The 16,982-nt window shown below is 39.0% G+C and overlaps 1 protein-coding gene across 2 annotated transcripts in view; it reads right to left on the minus strand.

Moving 5' to 3' along the window:
- RUFY2 (RUN and FYVE domain containing 2) overlaps nt 1–15,139 on the minus strand; it is a 28,225-nt gene extending 13,086 nt beyond the window's left edge. For both annotated transcript variants that reach the window (XM_037400091.1, XM_037400092.1), the window contains exons 1-12: nt 15,072–15,139; nt 12,159–12,332; nt 11,549–11,666; nt 10,046–10,147; nt 8,636–8,759; nt 6,423–6,484; nt 5,759–5,824; nt 4,603–4,672; nt 3,325–3,426; nt 2,424–2,540; nt 1,647–1,814; nt 76–173 (exon numbers count right to left, since the gene is read on the minus strand). In XM_037400091.1, coding sequence (XP_037255988.1) covers nt 76–173; nt 1,647–1,814; nt 2,424–2,540; nt 3,325–3,426; nt 4,603–4,672; nt 5,759–5,824; nt 6,423–6,484; nt 8,636–8,759; nt 10,046–10,147; nt 11,549–11,666; nt 12,159–12,332; nt 15,072–15,075 — 1,205 coding nt within the window. In that variant the 5' untranslated portion in view covers nt 15,076–15,139. The remainder of the gene's footprint in view (nt 1–75; nt 174–1,646; nt 1,815–2,423; nt 2,541–3,324; nt 3,427–4,602; nt 4,673–5,758; nt 5,825–6,422; nt 6,485–8,635; nt 8,760–10,045; nt 10,148–11,548; nt 11,667–12,158; nt 12,333–15,071) is intronic.
- Between the last annotated feature and the right edge of the window lie 1,843 nt (nt 15,140–16,982).

Consider the following 16,982-nt stretch of genomic DNA (forward strand, 5'->3'; position numbering starts at 1 on the left):
GGCAACTGTAGGAAATGCAGTAAAATGTAAAGGGATGGAGACATGAATGGAGAAAAACAAAAGATGGACCTGTACCTTTGTTCTAGTTGTTTCATAGCTGCATTAATTTGATTGGTCTTATCCTCTAATCGACCAATTATTTCATTCTTTTCTTTCATAGCATCTTCAGAAACCTGTGGTATAAAAAAGGTTAAAACTGAAGTAGATATATATTATTACACTGTTACCTCATGGGGTTTTCTTAATTCAGTACCTGAAGGGAAAGATGTTAAAATGGCTTCAGGTTTTGATTAATTTTAAACATTCCCATCTAAAAAATGTAGTTGACAGTACTTAAAATTTTATGCCTAGCAAATCTGTAGTTTTGTACTTTGCAAGCATAGATGCCATTTAAATAAGTACACACTTTTCATTTTTGTTTCCTTTCTTAATCATTTTGCAAGTCAACTTAAATCCACTGATCATCTTTTTAAGTAGCTCATTAGAACCTTACTAATAAAGAACCAAGATGCTTAGTCCTGGAAATCACTAAGGTTCTCCAACTCTTAGCAAACTACCATATGTGCCTAAAAATCTTTTAAGAATTTTACTAACACACTTCACAGTTTTGACTGCTTGCAGAGCTGTTAAAACCACAGCGTGAAGATCTGAACAAAAGGTAGAGCATTATCCTTGCTATACAGATCAACACTATCAACTGGTTCCCAAACAGCAGAGATCGGGCATAATTAAACTGTTTTACTCTGCCCAGGAAGTGGGTCTGAACGCCATTAAGTGAAGTCAGTGTTACCCACAGTCCCCGGTAGTACAGCTTTAGAAGAAAAACAAAATCCTACAGATCCTAACATACAGAAGAACAGTCTCTTCTTATTTTTCTTTCCATCTCTCTTCCTCTGGTCCAGTTTCCTCACAATTGCAGGCTGAAAAGCAGCACCCTTTGTCCATCATCTCAATTATCTCTCTGTAGCATCCTATTTTTTTTCTGCTCATTCTGGCATAGATTTGACTGGTTTCTTGCGCTGTTTTTGATAATTTATTCCATAAATCAAATTTCTGTTCAGCATAAATATAATTAATTAACTGCTAAACTTCCCTGGTGTTTGGTCATTTGTTAACTGCAAATTGGGTCTCCAAGATCCATATTCTCCCATGGAAGCATTGCACTGTTACAGATTTTCTTAATTTGTTAACAGATTAAAGAAAATCCACCACCCTGTAATTAGCTTTTTCCATTTAGCACAACCTTGTTTTCCAAATGCCTTTCCTTACTTTGTAAGTTCAGGTCTCTTAACTCCTCACTACATGCCTACGTTCTCTTGGGTTTTTATAAAATGCAAGCCAAAAAGTGTCATTACTGCTAGATGTACTATTACTTTCTCGATTCCATATAGCATGTTATTAGGCCATGGTCTTATTCTCATGCTCTTTTCTCCCATAAACCCATTAACGTTAAGTGACTGTCTTATGAACTACTTTGTGCGAAATCATGCTTGCATCGCTAATGTTCCAAAATGACAAGCTGACCTAAGAAGTAGAAACAAACCAAAAATTAAGGAAAGAGCAGCATTTAACTAAACAAAATGGTAATGCATCTCTCACTCCCATCAAATACATTTCATCAGTTTAACAGCAGGTTGTTCCTTTACCTGCAGCTTTTGGTACATTTCCATGTTAATTGCTTTAACTTCATCAAGCTGCTGTCGAAGGCCTATGAGGGTGTCCTGCTTCTCATGGATGTCCTTCTCCAGCAACTTCATGGCAAGTTCTATCTCATGTTTCATACTAACTTGAACCACTAGCTCATTCTCCATATCCTGTAAAACACAAACATAATGTAACACACAATCTTTAAGTAATTATGCAACATTTTATCTCTGTGTTGAAGAAGGCAAAAGCTAACTAACAGAGCTGCAGCACCACCCATTTCACCGCTTCAGAAATCCTGCCCTTCTTTAACTTTGCAAATTATCCACTTCATAAACATCACATGTTAATGCACTTAGTGACCAATGTGGGGGTTTTTAACTTTGGGATAATACAACTCACATAAGACATTACCCTGCCCAGGGTTGCACAGAGTTGCCTAGGTATTAATTACAAAAATAGAACTAAAGGATTTCTATTTTCACATGAAAGATTTAGCACACGTACAGAGCATACAGTATTGCTAACAGCTTACCTAAAAATTTCTCAATGAAATTGTATTTGCTTCATCATGCTTTAGCAACATTTTTACAGAAATACTGATGTAGCTTGCTCTGTTAAAAAACCCTTCTTATTATAGGCAGTTAGAGAAAAGGCATTTAAAGTCAATTAAAGGCAGCATCTAATCTCAGCAAAAGCAAAACTATACTTTTATACTGACTCTTCTCAAGCATAATGTCTTCTAGAAGTGCTGTGTAATCCTAGCAAAGAACACTTACTTGTCGAAGTTGTGATTCTTCTCGAAGCTGTCTTCGTGCTTCATTGTACATTTCATCTAAACCCTGCCTGGAGTGCTTGTATGTCTGAAGTTCTGCTTCAACATCCACTTTAGTTGCCTACAAAGATACAAAGAATTTATCTTTCATCATCACAAGTTTAGCCATTAATAGCATAAATTTAACACTTGGCAGGGAGGGAGGGGGGGCAGCAGAGAATAAAGGCTTAAAAACATATTCTCCAAGCACAGTACAAACACGGAAAAAGCTGTTTCTGCTATGTGGTCATTAGTTTTACAATGAGAACTGACTAAATCTAGGAAAATAAACATCTGTACTGCATTACAGTCCTCCTTCAGTAAGTCACTCTAATGCATAGCCGTTTCAGTACTGAGCAATCCAAATATCTGATTAACCTGTGCTTTTACCAATTATCCTGTAAAATATACAGGAAGTTAAATAAGGAGTTATAAATCACAGCTTAAAAAAGCTCAGCAACCGTATATAAGATTACTCCAAATGACATTCTATATAATGAGGCACATCAGAATAGACAGTTTGCCAACTAAAATACACACTATTGTGACAAGATTTTCAGATAACATGGCCTTAAATGCTCTTAGATATAGCTTATAGTCTAAAGAAAAAAAGGGAAAAAAACTAGAAAGAATGCAAGGAAAAATGCTACAAAATTTGCATGTGGTTATAAAACAATCTAGTGTCCTAGAATTTCAATGTATTTATGCCACTTTAAAGCTTCTCAAATTTAATAGGTTCTTTCCGTAATAAAAGCTGGTTTAGATTTGGCCCAGCTACTGTGTACTTCAAGTTGCAGATGTAAGCACGTTTGAATGACAATGAACCATACAACGTTACTATGTTACATGCGGTAGAACTAACATACCTCTAGATGATGCTGTGTTTTCATCAAAATAAGAGTATTTTCACTCCTTAATTGATGGTTTTCTTCCTGAAGTTTAATTATATTGTTTTTGGCTATTGCTAACTGAAAAGAAAAGAAAAGAAGAAAAGGAAAAGCAGTATGACTGCTTTTGTGTGTAGAATAAAGAAAAAAACGTTCTGATGAATGCAAGACCAAGACAATCTCTGCTCTATTCTCACAGTCTACCAAACAGAGGATTAACTGTTTTTAAAGAAAACAAAGTTCCTGGTTTTAGTGTCACTTCCATTACACAACAGCATGCACATTCCAAGATTCTTCACTATTTCATGTCTGGTAAAGAATATGCTTTCTTTTCATTGCCTCATTATGACTTAAGGACCTTCATTTCCTCATCCTATATTTTTCCTTTCAATTTGGACATCTTATTATATCATACTGAGCAACTTACAAAAGAAAGTGTCTCCCAAATGAAAACATATTAACAAAAAAGGAAACATTAGAACTGGGCCCTACAGTATATGCCTTAATGTCAGAATTATAAACCAGCTGATCAAAACAGGTAGACAGTTGAGCTAAAGGCTTGTAAAGGAACCAGAATAATCTAAGAATTAACGCTCATAAAAAATGGTTTCCCTCTATCTGGATATATCAATATTCACAGTGAGCTCTAGCTATCTCTTCAACAACTGAATGTAGACAATTCAATTTTCCCCTTCATTAACTATTTCTCAAGCAGCTTGGATTAAAATAAATTGTGGCCTCTCTTATAAAGCTAAAAATACTGGAATCTAGTCAAGCATCACAGATAACTGGAAATACAGGATATAAATACAAAACCAGAGCTATACAGGGCTAAAAACTGCTACAAGCATACGGTAAATAAGCAAGAAACAATCCTTTGGCTAAAGCTGAGAACAGTAACAGAAATTGCTTAGTGAACTACTTTCCATCTCTTTGTAGCAACTGGTGTCATCTATTATAGACTAGTCATCTGCACAAAATCAGACTGACAGCTGGCATCAAGAACAATTTCTCTTCTGGTTTTGTCCAAAATGGGAAATGGTGATGTTCTACAGTATTAATTTACTGATGCTGCAGGCTACCCAGGCAAGCTGACTTCAAATTCCTGCAGCTACTGCACCTTTTCTTCAAGTCGAAATACAGCTACTGGAACATATTATACAGAATGTATGTTGACTAAATAATCTAAGTTTATTTAGAAAAACAGTCTTTGAGAGTAAATAATATCTGTTATACGTTACTAAAAGAAAATAATACCTCTTCGATCAGTTTAGTGTTTGATTTCTCTAATGAATCAACTCTTGCATGTAGACTGCTAACTGTGCTACTGAAAAAGAAAATGAAAAAATGTTATTCAAAATTACATCAAAATTCATTCAAACAAGCTCAAAAGCTTTAACGTGAGGTACAGCGATTAACTCCCAGGGTTATCTCTATCTCTTGCAAAAACCAGCATACAGGAATATACTCAATACACACAGGCTCACCTGAATAAATGCAATTGTTCTTAATTGTGACAGTTCCTTTCTCCTTACCTTTCACTTTGCTCATATTTGACACACTCAGTTCTGTCCTGTTGAAGGTTTCTGCTCACTGACTGACACAATTTCAAATCACAATATCTTTACCCCAACAGTAGCCACACAGTAACTAATGATCGAGATTAACAGCATTAGAAGTTAAAAAATATGATTATATTTCAAAAAGGGATCAAGATCAGCTATACTACAGATTCTACAGAAGTTCTTTGTGGGTTTGTTGTTTGGTTTTGGTAGGCTTTTTCTTTTTTAGCTCCTCACAATGTTAAATTTTGTACAATACTCCTCAGAGAATTACAATCACTGTTGCTATATTTGTACAATAATAAATAAAGTGGTGGACTAGGTTTGCTCCATCCAGCAAAGGCTGCTTTCCTGAAAACTGTTTCTACAGGAACCACAACCTACAGCGTGTAAGTAGTTGCCAGCAAGCAACAAACTTACTCAGTTTTGGTCCCAGGCATTAAAGCTACAAACTAAAATATTATGAAAGGCAAAAAAAACAAAACCATGTGGATTCACTCAGAACACTCAATAACACTTTTTGAGAACTGTTAAACAGAATGCAGTTAAAATCCAGATCAAGCTTTTCATTCCTGTGAAGTTATAAACTGTGAGGACCTTGATCAGTTTTGGCCTTCTGTTTTTCGTTTCTTTGAGGAACAAAGGTTCTGACTGTCAAAAACAAAAGCATGAAAACTGAGAGACTTTCTGAGTCTCTCCAGAAGCGCGTATCCTTTCAAACTTCACTACATCCTCAGTCTAAACATGAAGAATCTGCACCCCTTTCTCTCACAAAGCTGTGTTAGAAAAGGAATCTGAGGTGTTTTACCTGTAAGCTTGGCCTGACATGCATACTTCAAAGTAATACTTACTTCAGTTGCCTGTTTAGCTCTTCAACATAATTCTTTTGGTCCAAAATCGCAGCAATCTGTACATTTCTAAAGCAAGCACATAATAAAATCCGCTTCAACAAAATGATGTAGCGAACTATGTACTGAAAATATACATATCATTAATATGCAAATGTCCATCTTAATTGTGCTTCTTAAAAAGAAAGGAAGCAACTTCACTCACAACCATTAAGTCAGGAACTTACATGTTGTGACATCAGTGAGAGACAAAAAATCCCAATGCTTTAACTGCAAACAGTTTCTCTACATGAAACATAACATACACATAGTTGCAAAAGAAAAAGGATGTTTACTCTGCCATAACTCTTGATTCTTCGAAACACTGACTAAATCCCAAGCTGAGCACTTAAAGGTTAGCAGGTTCCTTTTCATTGCCACCTTGCAATCCTCCAATACTGTCCATCAGGTAAAGTAAGTTAAGTAACGTCGCTGAAGCTTGCTTCACAGTGCAAATATTCTTCCAGCTAACTAGTAATACAGAACAAGGTAGCACACCATTTTTTTCAAGGCATGAGATCAGAAGACTTCACTTTAGGGAGTCTGACTTATTTCTATAATGTGCAGGGCACCAGTCAAGAAATCATTTGTTAACATGCAAAGTCTGAGGTATTTTGTGAGGACATACCTTTCCTTACCCCCAATGTCATCATCACTCTTTAAATACACAGAGAAATCGATCACCCCAACCTAGGGGAAAGCAAATGTACAGTTTCATATCATATAAGTAACTGCTGTTGATATTCACAGTCTTGTATCTAAGTAGTTACATCAACTTTTTTAAGATTGGTCCAGTTTCAGCCAGAAGCTCAAAAGAATGAACTGTAACATTTTAAGCAAGTTTGTTGTTAGGGTTTTGTTTTTGTTTTTGTTTTTTTGAAGGGTAGTCTCACATATTTGTTAAGAATTATGTTACATTTGAACAAAATTAACCATTTGCCATGTATCAAATCCCAAAGAAAAGACAACTTCAGGGGACTGAGCTTAGCCAAGAACTTACAGGAAGACTTTGTTTGGCGAATCACCAGATACTACTCAACCCTATCACTGATTGAGCAGAGTTGTGGTAATTTGTCTGTAATGTTTCACATGATTTGCTATCACAACACATCTCCCAAACTCATGTTTCCCCCATGTTTATTTTTTCAGTATTCCTTGCCAAATACTACCTCTCCACACTTGCTGATTCCCAGGTGTGTCAACTCAACCACATTCATTTTTTTAAACCTTTCTAAACCTGAATCTAATTAATTCATTTTCTATTCAATTGCAATTTAATCATATATACTATAAATAACATTACCAGGAGTTCTGCTTCCAACTCTATTTACAAACGTAACGAAAGTATTTAACCACATTTGCTTTACCAATACCCTTCCTTTTCGGCCTCTAGTGATTTTTTCACGAAGTATTTCAATTTATCTGATCTACTGCTTCCTTCTTGAGATCCCTTTAGCTTTTGAATACCAGTAACTTGCTAAGTCCAATGTTTCCTTGGTTTACACAATGCTCTCCTGTCAGTTTCCTATGATGGTCTACTTGTTCTCCACAAGGTTTTTAAAAAACATAATTTTGCTTATCAAAGCAAAATACTATGTCTATAAAAAAGTAAAATGTTATCTCTATAAAGGTCACTTTGTTTTAATTCTCCGTGTGTACATATACACATTATACCACTGAATAGCATTCTTCTAACATACCAGAACTATGCTCCTAGATGCAGCTTCCATCATCCTTCAGACGTTTCTCTTTTCTGCTCAATACAACTTGCTTCCTCTGGCTTCTCTGAGAAGGTGCGTTATTTATACTACTCTTCACAGGGAGAATTACTCTAAAACCTCATCAGAACAGCCACTACTACCTTCTAAAATCACATTTTATCTCCCCTCATACAGCAAAGCCACCAAGTGACCTAGGTAACAAAGGTGTCGCTAGAAACAGATTTTTGTGATTTGTAATACACATAAGTAATTCTCAATACTAAGAAAAGCAAATTATTAAGTTTTCTGTAACTACACACCTCTCAATGTTACACCTTCCAGTATGCAAGATCAGTGCCTAAAACATTAGACAGTAACTAGAATGAACAACCAAAGACAACTTATCCCTATGATTAAACAGCACACCCACCCGATTAGCTGTAACTTTTCTGTTCCACAGAAATTGCTTTTTCATCAAATATATGCTGCAACACAATAATACTCAAACTATTATGATTTTTTCCACAAAGAAGCTGGAAAAAAGCCCAATCAGGACTGAACACAGCCTACATTTACTTATAAATACTTGTGCAGCTGACTTTATTTAAAAGGAATCTGCAAAGATTTTATTGGAAAAGATCAGAGTTCAAAGTCAAAGCACTTTGCAAAGGAGGAAGAATTCCAAGTCTTGTTTTGCAGACTGAAAGCAGTCACCCTCTTATAAGGTCTTTTATTACACTATGCAAAGCAAGTTCTTGTTTCAGGTCCTTGAAACATTCCTATATGTTCCAAAACAACAATAAATGGACTGACTGGGATAAACTGGTCATGGAATTATACTTCTCCCGCAGAGGAATGATACAATTAAGATGGAAAGAACTCTGTATTGCTACCACTGCATGCATTTGATGACAAAGCATAAGATGTTACCCTTGCACTCTTGACAATTATCAACTTCTAAAGGTCTGACCCAACTGATAGTAACGCAACCAGCCCCCCACTGATCAAGGAGCAGCATCACACCCTAAGCAGTTTCTAGTACTAAAGATTTTTAACAAGTCACAACTCCATACTAATAAAACTCACTGTACGTAAAAATCTTACAGACTGCATGTACATTACTTTACCTGTATGGACTTACTTGTGAATCTAGGTCTTCTCCCTTCACACAAAGGTTAGCATCTATCACATTTAACCCAACCAATAGCCCAACAATAACTGCTCCTTCTTCCTCCATCATTAGTGCATGATACTCGTAAAATTCACTGTTAAAAGAAAATTGCATCTTATTGGTATACACAGTATATTCACATCCAACAAATTAATAACATGACACCTAAATCTGAATTGTTTCTCTTATTTTAGCCTTACTCCAACATCCTTAAAGATGAACTGGGTCTGCCCATACTTCTACCTCCTAAATATTTAAAAACTGAAAGGGCATGGTTTGTCTCAGAGGCTGTTAAAATCAAAGATACTACCTTTGGCTCCAGATATCTGAGCTACAAGCTGCTGAAGGTCTGGGGAATTTGGGGGGCAAGACCTATTTTGCCTTTAGAAAAAAAAAAAGCAAAAAAAAAAAAGCTCTTCCCTATATACTTGTTATTAGCCACTTTTGAATAGAATACTACAACAGATGAATGCTTGGCCACACTGAGTCAGACAATTCTTATGCTGTTAAGAAACACTAGAGAACACAAAGGAAAAATGGTAAAAAAGTTACCGTGTGTGAGAAAAAGTCTGGACTTTAATGAACACATTTTGAAAGTAAAGAAGCCAAGTAAGAGATTAAATGGGTAAGAGAAGGGAAACGGAAAGGGCTAAAATGCTGACAAGGATTTTAAAAGAAAAATGCTTCACTAAACAGAATACCAACATTTATGTCCTCCTCCTTGTGTTTTTTAAATAAAGTTTAAGACTCTATGAAACAAATTGTGCTTTCAATGGAAAAGCCCATAGCTGCTGAACACCAATGTCATCCTGACATACCAGCATTATCCAGGCATGCAAGAAAAGTCTTAAAAATATGTATAGGTTATAAAACTAAAATTAAGATTACAAGGGTTTTTCCCCTTTGTGCTTCAACTACCCCACCACAAGGAAGTTACACTAGGAGAGAGCAATGCCAGTTTTAGAACTGTGAAAGGAAGGTTTAAGGCAATAGTCCTCCATGTGATGGCAGCTCAGTAGGAAACTATGCATATGGTAGGGGTGAATTCATTCTCCTCTCCAGAGGTTTCTAGTCCATATTCTGCATGGTGGAAGAATGCAGCGGGAGCCCCATTGCCCTCACCCATGAAAGAACAGTCTCTCCCACGTGATGGGAAGGAAGCATCCCTTTGCCCCTCAGCTGGCCTTCAATCTTGATGAGACAGCAAGGTTTGGTCCCTCTACCCTGAGGACTGGGCGAAATCAGTCCACAGTCCAGAAGATACACTTTGCTACACTAAGGATACATTAAAAAGTATCAAATAGAAAATAATAGTGTTTTTTTTCCAGGAGACTAAACCTGTAAAAATAAATTATAAGCAAAATCTGCTTAATTGTTTACCTAAGAAGATCTCTCTGAATGATCAAACAGCGAAGATAGTCGGCCATCTTCTTCTGCATTAGTGCTAACCGTAACCAGGCCCGGGCACGGCCCAGCGGTGTTCTGGAAAAAAGGGCACGGAGACAAACAGTCCCAAATCAACAATATATCAATTAATTCACTGTCTTAAACATCTTACCAGACTATCGGTAGAACAACTGGTATTTCTGAAAGGGTATTCTAAACTATTAGTCAAGCAATGCAGTCTGGGAAGCCGTAATGTCTAGGCTTGGACTCCAAGCTTTGGGTTAATATCAGAAAAATTTTCCTCAACTCAGCTGGGCTTGGGAGCAGACCCTGGAAAGAACAGGAACAGAGAAAGCACAAGAGCCTGACAGTAAAATTAACTGTTTTGCTCAGAGAGTGAAAACACGCAACTTTCCACACTGTTATATTTCAATGTGCTTTGTTCTCACACAGCGCAAGGCTAGCAGCATGGAAAGAATTTTTGAGTGGTGCTGTTTTCCTGTAAGCACCTTCCTCATAACCTGACAGTGCCTGTAAAGATAATCAAGAAAGTCCCGTTTCTAGCTGCAGTAAAATGTCTGCAACCATTCAGACTCCTTTCTGCAAGTTCCTTATAAAGTCTTCAGAGGAACTGTGAAAAAAGTAACCAAATGTCCATTACAACTCATCACACAAGCTTGCCTTTCCAATCCTATTTTCTGGGTCCACACAACACATAGTGAATTCTAGCTTTAACTGATACCTGTTTACAAATTCAGTGGTATCTTAGAAGGACAAGTCAAGATGAAAATGGATGTAACTGGCAAATATTAATACCCAACAAATTAAACATGGACCTTTAGACTGCCTGCAACGTCAGGATAGGAAGAGCGCAACATGCTTGTCAAAAGGTATTATGTCATCTGACCTGATACATTTATATACCTACGTGCTTCAGATATAAAGGTCTAAAGCTATAAATTATAACCCTTATGCTCTCATGTACCAATCACAATGTACCAAACTCTTTTGGAATTTAATGTACAGACAATTACATAGCTAAATACAAAAGCAGAATGCAGAGGAATGGGAGGAGATTGTAGTTCACAGCATAAATTTACATTTGAGACAGACCCTACACACAAGAATCTGAAAAGCTGCCTAATACTTTTCAGTATGTTACCCTTTGTTTTTATACAGCCTTTGCTGACCAGACTCAAGAGTTTGCTGCAGTTCTAGACTGCAGACTGATACAAAACGCTTTTCTTTTTGCACTGCTTTTGTCCACCACTCCGAAAGCTTTTCTCCCAGGAACATCAGAAAAGAACATAAAAATACTACATTTTTAGCTGTTTTGTGCAAAATATATGAAAATATGAAAAGATTCACCTGTGCTCTCCCCAGTATCATGTGCTAGCTGTTCAAAGACTTGATTAATGCCAAATGAAATCATGAGACATCTGTAAATTCTCAATCAGGTCCTTTATTTTCTTGCTGTATTTTACCAATACTACTTACTTAAGGCCAGGCAAATCTCTGACACTTGCTGCTATTTCCTCAGCTTCTGGATATAATTTCTCCACAAGTTCCAGAGGACCCCAGATGGTTTTATTGTAACTTAGAAAGGATTTTCTTACTAGGAAAACAAAAATTAAATACCTGAATTAACTTCAACTACTGGAGCAGCTTCCTTCAAAATAGCTGGTGTGATGAAAGCATTAACCACTGATTCTAGACTTAGAGATAACTGATAACTGTGACACTGGCCAGTTCATCAGATCCAAAGCCATCTTCCAAATCACTTTACTGTGAACATAAAACTGCTGTACTAGAACAAAATAGTGTAAAAACGAAAGCTAGCTAAAAATATAAGCTACATACATGCATGCAGTTGTGATAATCCCTGGATGACTAACAACAAATGATACAGAAAAGAAAAAGCTGGTAAATGTGGGAACATATGTTGTGATGTATTAATAATGACACTATTAATTATAAAAAGGTGAGTATAGTTTCTTCACTTCTTAAAGCAAGGTAACACACTTTGATTTTATCTCGTTCCAAGAAAGGAAGGAAGAAAGATGGCATGTCTGGGATGAGAAATATGCAGCGAGAGCAATTACCACACCTTTAAGGCCATGCTTCAGGCAGTGCTCCATGACAACAAAGAACTGCTGCAAAGGTGGGTAGTCAGAATCCAGAGTGCGGCCAAAGCTCAAAGCTGATTCAATGAGTCCTTTGATACTCAGTTTAGCCATGTTGAGTAAATTTGCTCTTTCTACAGCTGTAGGGTCCTTTACAGCTAAGACAATAAAGAAAACAAAACCAGTTATGGTTCAAGTTTTAGAAGAGACCCAAAATAATAAAATGCTTCATGACCACCTTGGTCAAAGAACAACTTACCTTATTCTAGATAAACTCAAGGGAGTAATTTAGTAAGCACTATAAACCACCATGTTAAAGAAAAGCACCCACTCCAACAAACACCCTTACAGACCCTACATTGTTTTAATAGACGAATGAAAAAACGAGGCGGACAATGTCAGCTCTCAGGTACTGTGTTGTCTCAGTACATTTCTGCAGCAGTCAGTAACTGCAAATTAACACAGGCATCAATGCTGCACTCAAAAACTCTGCTGCATAACAGCAGCCAGTGCCCTTATCATATCAAATTCCTATTAATATAAGTATCTATTTGGGGTATTATAGTCTACCTACAAAAAAAGACATCATACTTATATATAATCACTTTCTGCTCTAGTCTTAATTTCATAGCAACATAACCACATGTTTTCCTGCTTATGCTGTACAAGGCCTTAGCCTGTAAACCAGGAGCAGTTTCAGGAAAATAGTACATACTGAAATTTCAGTTTTGACTATAGCTACAAAGTATTTTCTACACAAGAAAACTTAAGAACTAAAGGTTTTGCTTTACCATAAAAATGTTTTTGGTAAACTGCACAAAACACATGCTACAAAAACGCATTTGGGGATTAAATGTAGACAGTAAAAAAAATCCACAGCTTTAGAAAATCATCTTAATTGACAGAACAGACAAGGTTCCTCTTAGAACTCCTGCTACTGAAACCAGCGTTCAGGAGATTCTTAGTTGATCTTCATTTGTAATGAAGCAGTTCAAACACTCAGGCCACCTTCTATTTTGTCAGGCTGAAACAGAGACAAAACAACCCTCTATTTATTCACCATGATCTAAGTAGCTTAGAAAGAAGCAAAAAAGGATGATGATTTACTGTCTTCTGCTACTTGCAATTAAATCTAACAAATGAGGTAAAAAAACCCAAAAAATATTATCTGCATCCTTCATTTGTTAAGACACTGAGACACAGATGTCAAATACCTCTACAGATTTGTGTCTGAGAAAAAATGTGAGCCTCTTCCTCTGCAAATTTGAGTATTTGTATGTTCAAGTATTGACCCTATCTCTTCGCACATCAGAAAGCGTGAAGAACTGTATACATTAAAGCCAAAGCAAAAAGAATCACCGTAACAGATGGGTACTTTCTTGGTTTCTCAAACAGCAATGAAATGACTTGTCTCATTTCTCGCATACCGCAATTTCAGGTATCTAGATATTAGAAACTTTGAAAATTACTTTCTAATTTTTTGTATTCTGAACTGCCTGTCAAATATCAAATTACCCTACTACTACCATACAACATAACCTGTTTTCCAGAAAAAAAAAAAAGAGATTATGTACCCAAGATAACCTTAAAAACTACTTTTATAGTCTCTCAATTTACCAGTACTTCAACAGAGAACACTTGAAAATGTCAGAAGACACAGCAGACAATTAGCGACAGCACTCTGGCAAAAATTTATCCAGTTAATGGTCACAGCTCACTGGTTTGTCTCTTGACTTCCCGCCCGCTCAGCCGCCAGGACTGAACCAGCCCTACCGAAAGCAGCACCAGCATCCCTGGCTGGAACAGATGGGGGCTTGAACAACAGGAGCGTTTCTGTGGGTGAAGCTCATGTCAGGCTTTCTGCTTTTTTATTAAGGTTTGCTATTGGCATTACTAAATATGAATATTATTGTAGGAGAAGCCTGGTTCGATTCAGACGTCAGGTGGGCAGCTCTCCCTTGCCACGTACTCAGTCTATTTCCCCAAAGGCACCTGACACATTCCTTTTTCAGGTGACCTCATTCTGAGTTTTGGAGATGATCCGTCCCACAGACAGACCTACATGTCTACTGTCCTTTTAATTGTCAGCCCTCTTGCCTCGTCTTTCTGAGGGAGAAACACATTTCAGGTCCATTTTAAAGTGTGATTTACCTGCCGATTTCTTCACCTGCTTCTTAAAAAAATAATCAAGATTTAGAATTTCACAGAACATGTTTTCTAGTCTGTACGTCTGTGGAGCAAAACGAGCTACGAAGGGCTTCCGAAAGGCTGCGCTCACCCTGCAGCAGCAGCCCAGACAGGGACTATTTGCAGGTGGCATTGATGTCGCCGGCCTCACCGGGGCAAGGCTTGGCCCAAGAGACCTCCCAGCCAGTTTGGATAAGCAAACCCTTACCGCAAACAGTGTTTGTGAAGAAGAAAAAAAAAAAAAAAAAAAAGAAGAAAAAAAAAAAACCTAAACCCAAGCGTGCAGTTGCTACGACTACAGGCTGGACAAGGTGTCCCTAAGCCACCTGACAGCCAGCAGAAAAAGCGACCTCGGCACCGAACGCCCGGCCCCCCCGACCCACACCTGGGCAGCCGGGCGCCGCCCGCACCGCACAGCCACCGGCGGGGGCGGGAGGACAGCCGCCAGCACCCGGGCCCAGCCCCCGCTGACACACCGCGGGGCCCCCGGCTCCGGGCCGCCCCCGCCACCACCCCCCGAGGCCGCGGGCCGCCCCCAGCCCCGCTCCCGCCGCAGCGGACATTTTCTGCCAGTGCGGGCGCCGCGCTGGCAGCCGGCACCCCCGGCGGCCGAGGGGCGCCCGCCGCAGGGCCCCTGCTCCCCCGCCGCCGGCCCCGGCGCCCCCCACCCAGCGCAGCCCCCCTCCCCGGGCGCCGCAGCCGCCGCTCACCCATGGCTGGAGAGGAGGAGCCGCCGCCTCAGCCGCTCCCTGCGGGCCCCCGGCCCCTCCCGCCCCGCCGCTGCGTGGGCCCGGCCCCTCCGCCCGCGCCCAACGGCGCCCCTGGCGGCGGGAGGACCCGCCCTGCCCCCGGCCCGGCCCTCCGGGGTCCCCCCAGGGGCGGCGCCGCCGCCTCCTGCCGCCGCGACAGCCCTGCAGCCGGGGGCGAGCGAGGGGCCGCGGCCTGGCCCCGCGCAGGGTGGGCGCCCAGCCGCACCGACGGGAGCCGGCTCTCAGCAGCCATGGCCGTTGCTAAGGGCAAGCAGCTACCAGCACCAGCCTGAGCCTTCTCTACCCCTGTGAGCGACAGCTCCGACCCCTACATCCACACCAACGAACAGCAGGTGTTCCGACACACACTATCCAGCCTTGGAGAAATACTGTTCTAGAAAAATACCTTGAAAATTAGTGTACCGGGAATAAAAGCTGGTCTTTTAAAAAAACGCGTATCGCAGCTCCTTTCAAGTGTCTTATTTTTACTCTTTAAAAACCCCTGTCATTTGAATCTCAGCACAAAACAAAAAAAAATGGTGCAGGCGCAGAGGGCCGAGGCATTCAGCACCGAGCACCAGTCACGCAGACATGGGATCTCCTGAGCATCACCTTTGGCTGTGCTCAGCCACTGCCTTAAAATCACACTGCAGAACACAAAGGTGCGCTCCCCCTCCCCCCGCTGCAGAGGCCACACGAAAACGGCCCTGAGAAAGAGTATCAGCCCTGTGGCTTGCAAATGAGGAGGGCAGCACGGAGGCAGAACACAGCCCATGGTGACAGGGCTACTTCTACATCCATGATTCCCAACCTCTTAAAAGCAAAATAACCTTTTACATTAACACTGTTTGCAGTTTAAACAAGCTATTCTTTTTTTCTTTTAAGAATCCCAGCAACACATAATGCGCTAAGTCCATATGCAGCCTGCGTTTTCCTGCAGTATCAATGACTTTCCGCTTCATAAAGCTGTTCTGAAGGCTAACAGAAAAAGTAATTTTTTACTTTTACAAGATATCACTTCGAGACATATTCATTAGAATGCAAGAGTATTTAGAGACTACCAGATCAAAATGTTTTCTTATCTGTAGCTCTCTACTCAATCTAATTTTTACCATGTAGTAAGAAAGAACACATATTAGAAGTAGATAAGGAAACACGGAATTGTTCTTGTGACTGTTCCTCACACAACTTTGTGGAGGGATAGCAATGCCTCCAATTTATTGATTTATTAATTTTAATAGCATGAGGAAAAGTTCTTATATGAAATTATGCTTAGCCAGGAAAACAGATAAGCTAAGTCTTAAAGATTTTTGTACACCTAGATCCTAAACATAGAAAAATATTTCTAGACAATGATATGTTATTGTGAAATCACTACTGTAATAAGGGTATAATTTTTATCTTTTGAAAAACCCAGAGCACATACAGTTGATGAAGCATGTATTCTCACCTGAAAAAGAGACTATCCTGTCAGCTATTCAAATTATTTTCGCACTGTTAAAAATATTTGCACAATATAAAATATTAACAAAATATAAACAACTATAACAAAACCAACATCAACATTTTATTTCAAGTATTACAAAAGTTAAGGAGCAGTTAAAAAAAAAACAAAAAACAAAAAGAGTGAAAAAGCCCACATTTAACATCTGGAAGTTTGTCTGGAACTATATGCACACAACTATTTGACATGGATCCAAGAGAAAACAAATACTAATGGTTTTTAAGAATAATAATAAAAAAATATTTTATGTTTCCACCAGTGATCTCTGAAAGAAGCTTCTCACTAACAGTCTAGAGTATGAGGTAGTATAACAGTGTTTTACTATGACCTTCAACTGGGCAGCATTTCACTTCAGATTTATCTGCTAA

The sequence above is a fragment of the Falco rusticolus genome, chromosome 9 (genome assembly GCF_015220075.1).
Source record: "Falco rusticolus isolate bFalRus1 chromosome 9, bFalRus1.pri, whole genome shotgun sequence".
Classification (NCBI taxonomy): domain Eukaryota; kingdom Metazoa; phylum Chordata; class Aves; order Falconiformes; family Falconidae; genus Falco; species Falco rusticolus.